The sequence below is a fragment of the Ascaphus truei genome, chromosome 6 (genome assembly GCF_040206685.1).
Source record: "Ascaphus truei isolate aAscTru1 chromosome 6, aAscTru1.hap1, whole genome shotgun sequence".
NCBI classification, from domain to species: domain Eukaryota; kingdom Metazoa; phylum Chordata; class Amphibia; order Anura; family Ascaphidae; genus Ascaphus; species Ascaphus truei.
In genome coordinates this window covers 65,149,507-65,164,090 of record NC_134488.1, presented here as the reverse complement: position 1 = coordinate 65,164,090, position 14,584 = coordinate 65,149,507, and the positions used below count along the sequence as shown (strand labels likewise).

Below are 14,584 nucleotides of genomic sequence, written 5' to 3'. Positions count from 1 at the left end.
TTTGGGGCGACTTTGCTGCCTCAGGACCTGAATGGCTTGCCGTCATTGACACAACCATGAATTCTGCATTGGATCTGAAGATTCTGGAGGAGAATGTCAGGCCATCCATCTGTGAGATGAAGCTAAAGTGGGTCACGCAGCAAGGCAATAATGCTAAACATACAAGCAGATCTACGAAAGAATGGCTGCAGAAGAAGAAATTACGCATTTTAGGATGGTCTAGTCAAAGTCTGGACCTAAACCCCATCGAAATGTTGTGGCAGGACCTGAAGCAAGCTGTCCTTGCAAGGCAGCCCTCAAATGTCACTGGGTTGAAGCAGTTCTGTAAGGAGGAATGGACCGAAATTCCTCAATACTGATGTGAAAGACTGACCAGCAGTTACAGGAAACACTTAGTTGAAGTCATTGCTGCTCAAGGGGTGCCACCAGGTACTGAATCTAAAGCAGTGTTTTTCAACGAGGGTTCCTAGGACCCCTTGGGTTCCCTGGGCACCCTTAAAGGGTTCGCTATAATTATCTGGTCATTTGAAAATTGTACTAAATACAGAAGAATTGATAATGCATCAATAGAAACAGAGACCCTTCTGACGACGTCTCACTCTCTCCGCAGCCTGTAGTTGTTGGCTACCGATTTGCATCGGTTCAGGAGCGTCCAAAGCCAGGAAGGTCAAAGCAGGAGACCTGTGAGAGACAGAGGAGGGAGGAAGAGAACGGGAACAGTGTCGCTCGTGACGTCGTTCTTGGGTACGTTGATCCATACGTATGCTGAGAGTAATAAGTTGTTCCAGGGAGGACGGCCGGGCGTGAGTTGCGAGATCATCTTTTAACGTATCAGACAGACCGTGCCAGTATGCTGCGGCAAGTGCCTCGTCGTTCCATTGAGTCTCTGCGGCCAGAGTGCGGAACTCTATAGCATATTTAGCAGCGGATCTTCGTGCCTGTGAGATGAGAAACAAAGAAAAGGCGTCCGTCTCCTGGCGTGCGGGAGTGTCAAACACTTGTTGGAATGCATGCCTAAATTTAGGGTAATCTTGGGTCAACTCAGGTTTGTGCTCCCAGAGGGGAGAAGCCCAAGCGAGGGCGTCGCCGGTTAGTAAGGCGTAAATGTAGGCCACCTTGGTACGGCCGGTAGGAAAAAGAGGGGGACATTTCAAATTGCACCTCGCATTGGTTTAGGAATCCCCGGCAAGCGAGAGGGTCCTGTAGGCGGACGCTCACAGAGGTATGCAAGGGAGACTTGTTATGGTGAAATTAAATAAGGCTTTTATTGCGCCTGTTTCCTTTACATCAGGAAACCATCCAAACAAGGGGTAAACAAAGCTTCTATTCACTTGGGAGTATTTCTAGCGAAAACTATGCAGTCCACAACTCCCTTTAGATAAGCATGTCTCCCAGCCCCCAAACATATATCATGAAATGAGCAAATATAAAAAGTCTTATAAAGGAAAGTCTTATCTGTTCCTTGTAGTTGGAGGGAAAATCTTCTCTGTTCCTGGGTTGCTACCTTTTCCTCAGGTTTTGTCAGCATTCAGGTTTTAGAAGTTTCCCCTGTGTCTTGAAAGCAGCACTGCTGTTTCTTCTGGCAGGCTCAAGACATCTGTCCCCATGGTCAGTCTCACAAGTTGTGAGACTCCGGCACAATCTCCCTTCCTGTCTCAAAGGGAGGTTTTTCTAAGGAACCTAATCAGCCAGGTGGTGTTGGTTAATTGACTACCAGCAGTTAACCACCACACTGCTGGAATAGAGGCATATTTCCTGAACAGGGATAACTCCCCTGTTACAGGTCCCCATCATACCGGTTAGGAGGTGGTATACGTGGTCCTGAGTTACCGTAGGTCACTGAGACAGGAGGTGACGGAGACACTGGGGTTTCCTGGAGAGACAGGTTTGCAAGCTGTTGCGAAACAGTGGTTAACTGGCTACTGACAAATTGTAAATGTTCCAAGGAAACACCTTGGCCCATCTCAGGGGGTCTGCATTTATTGGGCTCTGCATAATGTAACGCCTGTATGCCCGCAGACCTGGCCAGTCCCCAGTACTGAGGTGGGTAAGGTTATAACATGCACCAACAGCAGTGTGGGCGTGCCCGGAGTGTGGTAGTGCGTTGCCGGGCCTGTTGAGAAAAGTTTAGCAGATACTTGCAATGTCCTGGGTATGAGAGTTTGGATAGTAATGTCCGTGTGCCAGAGTTCAGGGGTAATAGAGAGCAGCGTAATCAAGTCCATAAGCCAGTGTTCAAGGATAGGAGAAGGCAGCGTAAACGTATCCGAATGCAGGGTCCAAGGGCAGGAGAAAGCAGGGTAATCCAATTCAAAGCAGAGTTCAAGCCAGGGAGATCCAAAAGTAAACAGGGACAGGAACCAGCACTGAAAGAGACCGGAGAGCCAAGCATAGAGACTGCACACAAAGGGGTCACAAGAAGCTATGCAGAGCAATGAGCAAGAGGACAGACAGGGATTATAAAGGAGGGAGCACCAATGGGAGAGAGGAGGAGCAGAGGGTAGAGTGAGAGGTTGCAGAGATAGGTCAGAAGGAGAAAGGGAGGAGACAGGTAGATCAGACAGGGAAATGGCTTGCACACTATGAGGGGCGGAACCAGGGCTCAGGGAAGACCTACAAGTGGAGCGTGTGCGCGCGCCTTCTGTAAGGGCTGGATGCGCGCGCACAGTGTGTGCCAGGGAGCGTGAGGAGCGTCGCGCCGTGGGGGCGCTCGCCAAGGACGGCGACGGGGCAGGAGGAGCAGCTGAAGGAGGTAACGTGGCAGGAGAGGGAATCGAGGGGCGCCGCGAGCGATGAGTGCTGCGGGAGGAATCGGGAGTTTGGGGATAAGCGCGCACCTTGCGGGGAACGCGCGTGACAGCTGGGCGTGCATCCGGACAGGGCGCAGAGGAACGGGTGCGTGAGGAGGAAGGGAGAGATGAATGAGGAGACGGAGGAGGCAGGGAGAACAGGGGTGACGGGGACACATTGAGAAGCAGGAATCCCCTGAACCGTCACACAGAGTTGCTATTAGAGATGGTTGGGGTGCTTCAGAATTTCACTTAGGGTTCCTTAACCCAAAAAAGGTTGGGAACCGCTGATCTAAAGGTGCACATTCTTTTTCACACATAGATATTGAATGTTGAATCATATGTGGATAAATAAATGTTGACAAAGTATCGTGTTTTTGTGTCAGTTGTTTGATCAGGTTATCTTATCTATTATTAGGACTTGGATAAAGGTCTAATAACATTTTAGGTTTGAAAGATGTAAAAATCCTAAGGGGTTCGCAAACTTTTTCTCGCCACTGTATATAGGGATATACCAAAATAAGTAAACATGGGAAGGATGTTGATTCAGGGAGAAATCTGATTGCCATTACTGGAGTCAGGAAGGAATGTATTTTTTCCCTTATGAGATATCATTGGATGATGTTTCACTGGGCTTGTTTGCTTGCCTACCTCTAGATAAATATACTGTAAATACAAATGTAGCATAAGTATCTGTCGTATTAATTTAACATAGGTTGAACTCGATGGGCATAAGTCTTTTTTACAACTTCATCTACCATGTATAATGTAACTATATATTGCTGTGCAATACTTGGCTGGCCCCTATGGGGGGGGGGGGGGGGGTGGAGGAGAGACGTGTGTTCTGGAATTCCTGACCCACTCGTAGCATTGGCTGCTATCTCTTTTTTCTGGTGTTTTTCACACTGTTTTGGGGGTTTATACTGTAGTATCCATAAACTCCCGAACAAAACCCATATTTGCACTTGCCAACCATTGTGATCAGGCAATGTCATTCACTCCCTTACACCTTCACTACAGTCTCTATAAGTCAGCCAACATAAGTCTCTCAACATAACACTTAGATTGGAAGCTCTCCAGTGCTGTGATTTTTTTCCCTATCGTACTTTTATATTTGACGCCCAGTATTTTGCTGTGTATTATATGAAGCGATGCGCTCACAGTTCCCTCTACAAAAATGAAAATATGTATACTGTACATGAATACTAGAGATAAGTATATGGGAAGAATGTTAGATGTAAAATATACCGATTTATAGGCTTCTGTGAGGAATTACTGTTTGAATAGATCTGTATAAACTACAGTAGGTCATATTTTGTACTGTTTGTTATTATGTAGGGCAAATACATAACAGAATGACATAAACAATATAGGGACAAGAGCATTAAATAAGAAAGTACACATAAGGAAAAAAGAATCCTTGCCCCATAGAGCTTGCAATCTAATATACATAGGTTAGGCTCTCATAGAAACAGAGAATCTGACCACACATAAGAACCACTTGGCCCACCTTGTCTGCCCATTTTCCTATCTATTGAAAAACCTCAGACCCTATTTATTGCTTGGCTTTCTCCTGTACTTAGGATCCCCTTGTGCCTATCCCAAGTATGTTTAAATTCCCGTTCTTTATTAGCCCCTACTACTTCTGTTGGGCGGCTATTCCACTTATCCACCACCATTTTGGGGAACACCTTCCTCACATTTGCCTGCCACCCTCCAGCTTCAGAGTATGACATATTGTTCTAGCACTTTTCTCTCTGAAATATGCACCCCTCCCCGTAGTGTGTTCAAACCCTCACCCCCATTATACTGTGCTGCAGCTCATGTTAACGCCTTATCAGTAAGGGGTATTCATATCAGTACACTGCGAGGTACCAGCCAGTCCATAATGTATCTGCACCAATGTGACGCTGGTCTCTTCTGCTGTCCCCAGATGGTGCCACCAAAAAGCTGCGTAGTAACATCCGGCGCAGCACAGAGACAGGGATTGCCGTAGAGATGCGGAATCGGGTGACCCGACAAGGGAGCCGGGAATCCACGGATGGCAGCACCAACAGCAACAGCTCTGATGGCACGTGAGTGTCCCACCTACCCTGTGCCCTCTCCCCAGCAGTGACAGGGTTAATAACAGGAATAATAACAGGAGGATGGAAACGTAAACTAGAGGTCATAGGGCCAGACACATCAAGATAATGCACTTTGCTCCTTGACACTCCTCTGCCAGGCACATATGTTAATGCACCCTCTGACGTAATTATATTAACTGGCCCCTCGTGCACACCTCCCTCCCCCAGGCCCCTTATGCGCTTATGCGCACCTCCCTTCCCCGGACCCCTTATGCGCTTATGTACACCTCCCTCCCCCGGGTCTCTTATGCACACCTCCCTCCTCCGGGCCCCTTGTGCACACTTCCCTCCCCTTGGCCCCTCGTGCATACCTCCATCTGCTCTTCACACACACCACCTTCCCCCAGTGCCCTCACACCACCCTCCCCCAGACACCAACTTCTCTTGTTCTTTTCAGATTCATCTTCCCCACACCGCGACTAGGAGCAGAGAGCCAGTTCAGCAACTTTCTGGATGGCCTGGGACCAGCTCAGATTGTGGGACGGCAGACACTGGCGACACACCCCATGGGTGAGAACTCACAGAGAGGGAAGGGGCTATGGGGTGTCCACCTGGGTAAATGGATGATTCCACCTACCAGTGGGTTTCAATCTCGGGTGGAAGGGTTCATAGCTTAAAATAACTGAGGCCCTTCTAATATGGAGAAGGAAACGGGTGGATGTAGTGTGTGTAATGCAGGCATGTAGATTACAATTAGGAGTAGGTCTCGCTCATAGTAAGAGAGTCTCACATATAATAACATCAACAGCCTCATAGACTTCAATAGAGTCTCACTTTTTAAATGCATGAGAGTTGTAGACTGGCACTCCAGTATTACTATGCAAATATGTATATGTGCACCGGTATGTATGTATCTTTACTGAGACATCCGTATATGTGCACCAGTATGTATATATCTTTACTGAGACATCCACAGCAGTAAAACACGTGACAAAATAATAGGAGACATATTGGGAATAAGCGCTTCCGACACCAAAATAAACATTAGGAAAAGGAGTCCCTGTCCCGAAGAGCTTACAATCAAAGGCCCACATCCACAAAAGGTTCTTAAACGTTTACACGCCTTTACTCCTATTCAAATGCATGGGAGTAAAGGCGTGTTACATCTTGGCGCCCTTTTATGGGCCTTCTCAGCACCAGTGACAGGGTTAATAACACGAAGACAGTAGATGGAATAGGCATATGGAACATGGTATTGCATATGAGCTGTATAGTATCAGCCAGTGGAGCTACCCATATGTCTTCGTTAAAGAGGTGTGCTTTAAGAAACGCCTTAAAGGTGGATAGAGAGGGTACTAGTCAGATATTGAGGGGAAGGGCATTCCAGAGGTGTGGGGTAGTGAGTGAGAGAGGTTTTGGTTAGGGGAGGGCTTTAGATACGAAAAGGGTAGACAGAAGACATCCTCGAGCAGAATGAAAGAGGCGGACAGGCGTATAGAGGGAAATTAGGAAGGAGGGGTAGAGGAGCGGATAGCTTAAAAAGAGTCCTACAGGGAGGGGGCGTGGCCAGGACTCCGAGCTGACACAGGTCGGCTCAGCTCCACAGCAAAGGGATCAAAGTGGGCAAAATGCAACTCTAAAATATACCCTGAAAACCCCTGACCGCAGAGAATTAGGGAGAAGACCATCCTGCAGACCTACAGCCCGACTCTTGAGCTCCCCGGCACCCGGACCGCTGTACGGCAAGGCGCGGAAGTGATGGCCTCTGCCGAGATCCCCTGAGGCTCCCAAGATGGCCGCTGTCCATGCGAGGTTGGCCTGAAACAAGCGGTGCACCAAACGCAACCGGGGGAGAAACACTGATGGGGAGAACAGAGGCGGTGGGCGGACGTGCTCCGATACGCCCGCAGCTCCGGCACGGCGCCATCAAAGGTGAGAGTGGGAGGTGGTGACCTGAAAGCCGGAGAAGCAGCTGGCGGCAAGACAGGAAAATCGGAAGGGAGGCGAGAAGCTGTATGGGGGATAGACCGACACGGCGGAGGGCACCTGGCTGTCGGCTGGGGGCCGGTGCGATTGCTGGGAGGTCCCAGAAGAGTGGAAAGGCGGCCATCTTGCCCGGTGCCCCTTTACGCGGCCACAGGGGGGCCTGGGTTTGTTTCTCACTCCTCCCGGCTGACTGCCTGATCGTGGCCTCTTGGAGAAGTCCTGATTCTCCCCTCCCCACCACATCCAGCATCCTGCTAAATAGTTCAGGGCCTAGAACCACCCAAACCCGAGACAGCAGCTGAAGGCCTCGAAAAAGCATCACAAAACAGAAGTGTCAGCCCCTGTTGCCAAGAAGGCTCAACCTGACAGTCTCCTCGCCCACGCACACTCGAACCCAATTAGAGACTCTAAAGCTAGGCCAATAGCCTAATATCTACCTCCCACCGGGGAACAACCACACTCCCCTGTTTCCGTGGGTATAAGAATGAAAGAGGGCAGAAGAGTAAATAGAGCAGGCTACGAAGACGCCTGAGACCCAAGCTCTATATCTACGACAAGCTTCAATTTAAGCTTAGGAAAGAGGATTGGCTCTGTCTAACTATCCTAAAAAATAAAAAAGCAATTATACTTCTCATCTTGTGCAAGTTTTATTTACCATGGCTTCGAAAGCAGTTAGTACCATCAAAAAGAAGAACCAGAACGAGTTTCGTGAATATTTTAGAAACCAGGGTCGGCCAGTACTGCAACAGGTGGAGTTGGAAGCGGCCCCCTCGGTAGAACACCCAGACTCTGAGCCAGGGGTGGAGATCGAAAACCTGTCCACAAAGAATGACTTACTTTTCTTCTATAATAAAATCGAATCTGTAATACAAGCAGCAGTGAAAGAGATCTTAAAGAGGAGATATCTTTCTTGGGGGAACGCACTAGCTCCTTGGAATCCAAGGTTGACGCCACAATCTCCCGGCAATCTCTGATGGACGCTGAACTTAAAGAATTGAAGTCCCATATCCTAGACATCAAGGATAAACCGGAGGATGCGGAGTATAGAGACCGCCGTAATAATCTTTGGATCTGGGGGATCCCCGAGTCTATAACAGATATTGAGGGATTCATGGGCAATTGGCTTACATCAGCCTTCCCCCATTCTACAAGAGAGTCTCTTACTCTGGACAGATGCCACAGAGCCTTAACATCGAGGCCTCAACCGGGAGACAGACCAAGGGATGTGGTGCTGAGATTCCACTACTTCAAAACAAAGGAAGCCTTCAACACGGCGATGAAAGGTTCCTTCCAGATGGACATTCTCCTTTGGTCTTCAGGTAGTTAAAAATGGGAGACCTCTGACACTGAGGAACCCGGACGACGGTGAAACCTTCCTCGAAAATATAGGCCTGAGATCGTGCACTGAGAGCCAAGGACCCCCTGACCTTGGAGCCATACTGGTCTACGATGCCTGCGAGAAGATCTTCTCATCCGAGCTCTCCCGACAAAACAGTTACCCGAAGCTGCGTCCAAACCCTAAGCTGACTTTCAAGCTTACGCTCCAGAACGGAGTAAATAGTGTATAATGTTTTCAGGACCAAATTATCAACAGTTTATTTATGGTCCACTAGGTTGATCTATATTCTTGGCTGGAGTTGTGATTAGTCTTATCTATGCAATAAGCCCAAAGCCTGGAGAAGCTCCAAGGAGATAGCTAGACTGGGCCACTACCCCCAATATTTTCTGTGTTACTGTAGACACAGTTGCCTTATTTTTTTCTGTTCCTCCCCCACCCCAGATTTTATTCCCAAGGGCAGGTGAGCATTAGGAAGGTCTCACTAGAGACACATCCATGCACACTTTTTTTCCCCTCTGTCACGTACGACCCCCTGCTAGCACGCGACCTGCATACGGGACAAGGGTTAATACCGACGCTCGCAAGCGCACCCACTCTTCACCTCCGCAAAGGTCCGTCAAATGGACAGTATCCCCTCTTACAGGATCAAGGATCAATACACAACCCGCAAGCTGCCCCACTCTTCACCCACACAGGGGTCCCTCAAATGAGTTGTATCTCTCCTCAAGCCGTCCCAATATACCACCGCCACAAACTGCACACAAGTGAGCACGTGATTTTAGATATGCAACCAGGGTTAATACACAAAGGCTTCTCTATCAACCCCCCTTTCTCCTCTGCAAGGAACCAGCGAGTTAGTATTAACCCCTACCCAATTGCACATCATAACCATCCACTGCCACCACCTGAGGTTATGCAGATATGATAAAAGATCTTAGACTAAAATATCCGCTCGGGCCTCAGGTCCCTGTTTATTATAGGAAGAACTATGCACTTTAACACAAAATCAGCTGTAGTAACATGTGCCTGAGTTTAGCAAGTTATTCTCTCCAGCGTGCACAAAGTTCATTCAGAGCCCAAAGCATTACTTATTAAATGGTTTAATATATATAACAACACAGTGCTTAACTTACAGAAAAGGTATTAAAAAATAAACATACAATTACAATTTAAGGCAGAACAGCTTCTTAAAATAAAAGGGGTAAAACAGAAAATCCTAACCTTACCACATGCTATGGATTTTCCCCAGAGAGGTACTGGTTCAAAAGATGAGATCTGCGATGCTATCCAAGCATGCCCCTAGTCAGATCTGCCCAGTAACAACCTGGCCCAGACTTAGATACAATATTTTCATAAGACCACCCCTTTCTACAGAATACTTTGAAATTCAGAGCAGACAGAAAACAGTCCTGCCCAGTTTCAAACCCAGCATTTGGTATTTTGTACACAAGTGTAGCTCATTAACCCCTCAAGCACCAAAGGGATTAAAAATACCCAATCTCTCATGACATTATCATGACACCCTCCATGGCAGATTTAGATGGTTTCAGTACAACTCCACAATCTAAGTTAAAACTGTATGCTGTTATGCAATGTGTTTTGTGATATTGCCGTTATGTAGTCCATCTCCTTCTTCCTTTTTATTTATTTATTTATTTATTTTAATCTCCCTTTTATGCTCCCCTCCCCCAACACCTTTCTAATGTTTTATTTCTGTATTTCTCGGCTTGAAAGATCAACAAAGAATTTAAGCATAAAATAAACAAAACAAAAAAAAACATTGTGAGGAGGGTGTGGGGAGCGCTAAGAATAGTGTATATAACGTGTTAAATACAGTGCAAAGAGTTTAAGTGCTGATAAAGGGCAGCAACCAGTGCAACATATAACACAAATGTGCAAAATAAAGTGATATAAAGATAGCAGAATAAACCATATACTGCTTTGCTTTTTCTTGCTTCCTTCAGATAACTGCAGGGAACTTGTTTCTTCCTCCAGGGGTCATCGGGAAGAGGAAAAAGGGATCCAATGGTGTAGATTGTATAGATTTGTGTGCACTGTTCTCAGCGCTCCCCATGTTTTCTTTGTATTCATGTTTTAGAGTTTAGAGGTAAATTCTGTTTGGGTTTAGAGCTGCTACCTTTATATTTAACACATTTTATTGATATCACTAGCGCCGGGTTATATTCCTATTTCACATAAAACATCGATACCCACTTATGTGAATAACACTTTTTTTCCTGGATTAAAAAAAAAAGTCGTACGGGATTTAGTAGGAAGCCAGGAGAGGGATTTCAGCAGAAGAGAAGCCGAGGCAGATTTAGGAGAGTGTGTGAAGTGATTATCATCAAAAGGACACATTAGTACGAATAGAAAATGTAGCAAGGTGTTACTCATTCATCATATGGTGTTGTGATCTCAGATGCACTAGGACAATTGAGTAATAGTGTTTTTTGTTCTTAATCATAGGGTGCATAGTTTGATCCTATGTAATGTATGTCTCTTGTATGTAAAATGTCATTTATTTTTGGGGGCTGGATGAAATTCCATGAATTTTAGGTCACACAGTCTTAAAACCTGTGCATGAACCCATCCTGCACTACCTGAAACTGGCCCCAAAGAGAAAGGGATGGGGGAGTAGATATGTATGGATATTTGCTAAATATATCATCTGTACTAAACATGACTTGTATACCCTATTAAGTGGACAGAATATTGTGGTCACCTTTATAAACCCGCTCGCCCTGCGCAAATATGTTTTAAGACTATCCTCCTCCACCTCCAATAAAACAATCTTTTAGAATTTCCCAATACCCGTACCCCTCTCTCCACCTCTGCCACGTACTGTACACCGCTGCCCTCTTCTGGTGGCAAATGATTATTCTCTACAATTTAAAACCAACTATTTTAACCCTTTCTCTGCCAGAGGTGCCTTCAACGCCTGTGCAATTTGCCGTAGCTACCCCAAAAATTTAATTTTGTAAAGAATTGGGATTCTATTAGCAAGTGTAACCATACTAAAAGTAAATATTTTACTACTTTTGTTCTTTTGATAATTAAGTATGCATATTTTTTGGGGGGTGGGGGGGGGGGGGTTTCTCTGAATAGGGAAGTAAGATATATATATATTTGTAGATTTAACCCCCGTAAACATGACATTGTCAGCAGAACACTTTGGTCCTTGGCGACTGCCCCTTTAGATACAGTAAATAAATGTCTGCCTAAGAAATTTTCTGCACTGAGAGCTTTTCTTTGAACCCTAAATGTCGTTCCCAGAGGGAGTCGGTTCTGTGATAAGACAATCATTTTCCACTTGAAAATCTCCCCTTCCTCTGGGACCAATTCCGCATTCCTAATTACCTTGTTAATATTTTACAGCAATGGGTCTGGCACATAGAGCTTGTATAATTCAGAATAAGAAGGCTGTGTAGTGCTGATTTAAACTTGTTACTTCCCAGGACCCGCAAGCATGGGAGTCTGGGAGAGATTGAAGGGGTAGACCTAACATACAGTACAATGATTTATATTAATTTAGGCTCCTTCTCCGCTTCGCAATGTGTTAGTGCCTCTGCTGGCAGTGAAGGGGATAACAAGCATTCCCCCGCTGTAAACAGTGACTCTTTCCCTCTTTTTCTCTGCTGGGATATTCTGGAGACGTCTCCTTTATATTTGGAGAGAGCTTGCTTGTGGACCAATGGGAATACTGTGATTCAGTTGTATGATTTCTAATGGGCTGTGTACAGTAGAAGCTAAGGTTAGTTACAGGCAGGCTACAGCCCAGAACTAGAGTCTTCAACAGGGTCTGGGTTAATGAGCATGGGGTTGTGCCTGCCTCTCACACTCTCCCCATCTCTACCTGTTCCAGCAAGGCCTAACCTCAAGGTACTGGCCTGGGACAGATGTCCCTGCGCTTTGCCCCTGTCGGCAAGCCTGGTAACTGGATTACTCGTATCAAAAGAGCAGCTGTCCCACCCCAAAGTATGCAATGGCTGGTCACTCTATATAGAACACAAAGGATTGGCTAGGCCTGGGCGTCTATGTATCTAAATCTCACAGCTGCAAAGCAGAATACTTTCATTCATAAGATTATTTGCATAGTAAATATGGTGCTGTGTTGTTTTTTTTTTTTTTTTTTAAAGTTAATGAGACTTTTGTACAGCCCCAGACTTACTGAGCAGTGCTGATCCTTCATTGACCTTAAAGCAGCCATCGACGCTGTTCAACAACTAGTTTATTAAAAAGAAAACTTACCCAGAACCACCGCCAACATTATTTGCCCCCAGACACAAAATGGCCACGGGGTCAGGACTCGCTCCCCCTGGCAATAGAAAGCCATGACATCGCAGCTTTCTATTGGTAACAGGGATGTGCTCTGAGGACCCCCCTGGTTCAGGTTAAACATTTTGGTGGGTGGAACTGCGGCTTGAAGACCCATTTTAAGTGCATTTAATGAGTACTTAGGTACCTTTTTAGTAAGGGTGAGCTTCAAGCTTCTCCACAGCTGTGATTACAGGTTTCCATATCTCCCTCTTGTCCAGGGGACGTCCACATCGGGATGATGGACAGAAATGGACAGCTGGAGGTAGAAGTGATTCAGGCCAGAGGTCTGACCCCAAAGTCTGGTTCCAAATGCATCCCAGGTACTGTACATGTAGTCGTAGCAGATTCAAGGAGACGTACATCCGGCAGTGCCACTGGGGCCTCAAACTTGTAATAGTGTGGGCATGTGGAACACTTGCCAGTGTACAGCCTCCTTAATGCAAACAAGACTCAATCACACCTTTGCAGGATTGTCTGTGTGGGGAGTGCTCATACAATGCTATATTGGAGCAGAACATGCATCTTTGTTATGTCTGTCTCGGTTTTGCTGCCAGACGAGTCTATGTCTCATTTCCTGGCCTGGTATTTTATTGCTTCGCAGTGTTGTAGGCCATCTGGCAGCAAAGGGGTTAAAAGGGTTGAATCCCACATAGCTGGCTAAAAACCAGTCTTCTGTAAATAGTTTACCAATCTGTCTAAATTCCTTCAACTAAATGAGCCATGCTAAAAGCAAAAGACTTAGCCGCTTTTTTTTCACGGCAACTAATGACAAATTACCTTTCTTAAGGGCTTCGGGGTGGGGGGGGGGGGGGTGGCAATGAAGTGTTTTCCTTTATCCAACTCTGTCCTTATCGGAGACAAGGAGGGGTCTCTGCCTGTGCAAACTCTCGCAGAACAGTGACATCAGACAAAAGGGAGCAGCCAGAGGAAATCAAACCCCTCCCAAGTCTCGCTCACCATGTTTACAAACTTACTTTAAAAAATGATTTAAAAACCTACAGGTGTCTGTTTGAGTAGAAAAAAAGGCATAAATTGCCCTGACCCCTTTAACATGCCATTAGTTTACTTTGGTCCTAGGAAGACACAGCTGAGGACAGTGCCAGGTTAAGACCCTCTGGGACCCTTAGGGGACTTTCCTCCTGCAGCGTTATGACAACACAATGGTGCAGGAGGAGGCCTGCTCCGGAGAAGGGAAGTGACACCCCCCTCGCTCTCTATGGTAATGGGAAGATTTTTTAAATATGAGAGAACCTGTTTTAAATCCCACTTCTTTTTTTTTTTTTTTTTTAACCTTGGGCAAGATATATAATTATTTTTTTTAAATGATTGTGTCTCCTGCACTGTAGAACTTGCACTGTTCCTTCAAAAAGTTAGGCCAAGCTCATACTCTCCGCTTGCTTGCGAGAGTGCAAGCTCTTGCTGCTGTAGCACAAGCAATCTATGCTCAGTGTAGGGGGTGTGGGGGGGCGTGGCAAGGGCATTGTCACGACATCACGGAGCTGGTTCGTCGTGATTAGCTGAACCGTTCACGTGACGCGGCCGCTGCTTGATGAGACAAATTTCTTGTCTTTTCAAAACGTGGTCGCTCCATCGTGTGCGTGCGCACTAGGAGTGCACTCAAGCGATCCTGCACTTTGTGCTTGGCGCCAACGCACAGTATAAGCTCAGCTTTAGACAGAGGGGCAGTGGGTGCAGGTGGGAGGGAGAGAGGCAGTAGATGAAGTTGGGAGGGGGGCAGTGGGTGCTTGAAGGAGGCAGAGATAGGGGCAGTAAGGTGGGCAGGAGAAAGAGTGAAGCAGTGAGTGCAGGAGGGAGATTGTGGTAGGGGGTGCAAGAGGCAGAGATGAGAAGCAGGGGGTACCGGTTCTACCTCCCTTTAGGAACTTGTGCAACACTGGGAGCCTTTTTCTGGGAGTTACACTAGGGATTGTGGGATTTGTGGTCCTGCTGCCTTAAATTCTTCAAACATTGTATCTGGACCTGGACTACAACTCACAGAAGCCCCTGCCCATGTAACAATGAGGGGGCAGGGCCATGAAAGCGTGGAGCCTTGTGTAAAGAAGCCATTAGCACTATGCTCTTCCTCC

The 14,584-nt window shown here is 46.6% G+C and overlaps 1 protein-coding gene across 3 annotated transcripts in view; it reads left to right on the top strand.

Moving 5' to 3' along the window:
- RIMS3 (regulating synaptic membrane exocytosis 3) overlaps positions 1–14,584 on the top strand; it is a 130,641-nt gene that overhangs the window by 105,567 nt on the left and 10,490 nt on the right. For all 3 annotated transcript variants that reach the window (XM_075604618.1, XM_075604619.1, XM_075604617.1), the window contains exons 3-5: positions 4,723–4,864; positions 5,313–5,425; positions 12,716–12,817. In XM_075604618.1, coding sequence (XP_075460733.1) covers positions 4,723–4,864; positions 5,313–5,425; positions 12,716–12,817 — 357 coding nt within the window. The remainder of the gene's footprint in view (positions 1–4,722; positions 4,865–5,312; positions 5,426–12,715; positions 12,818–14,584) is intronic.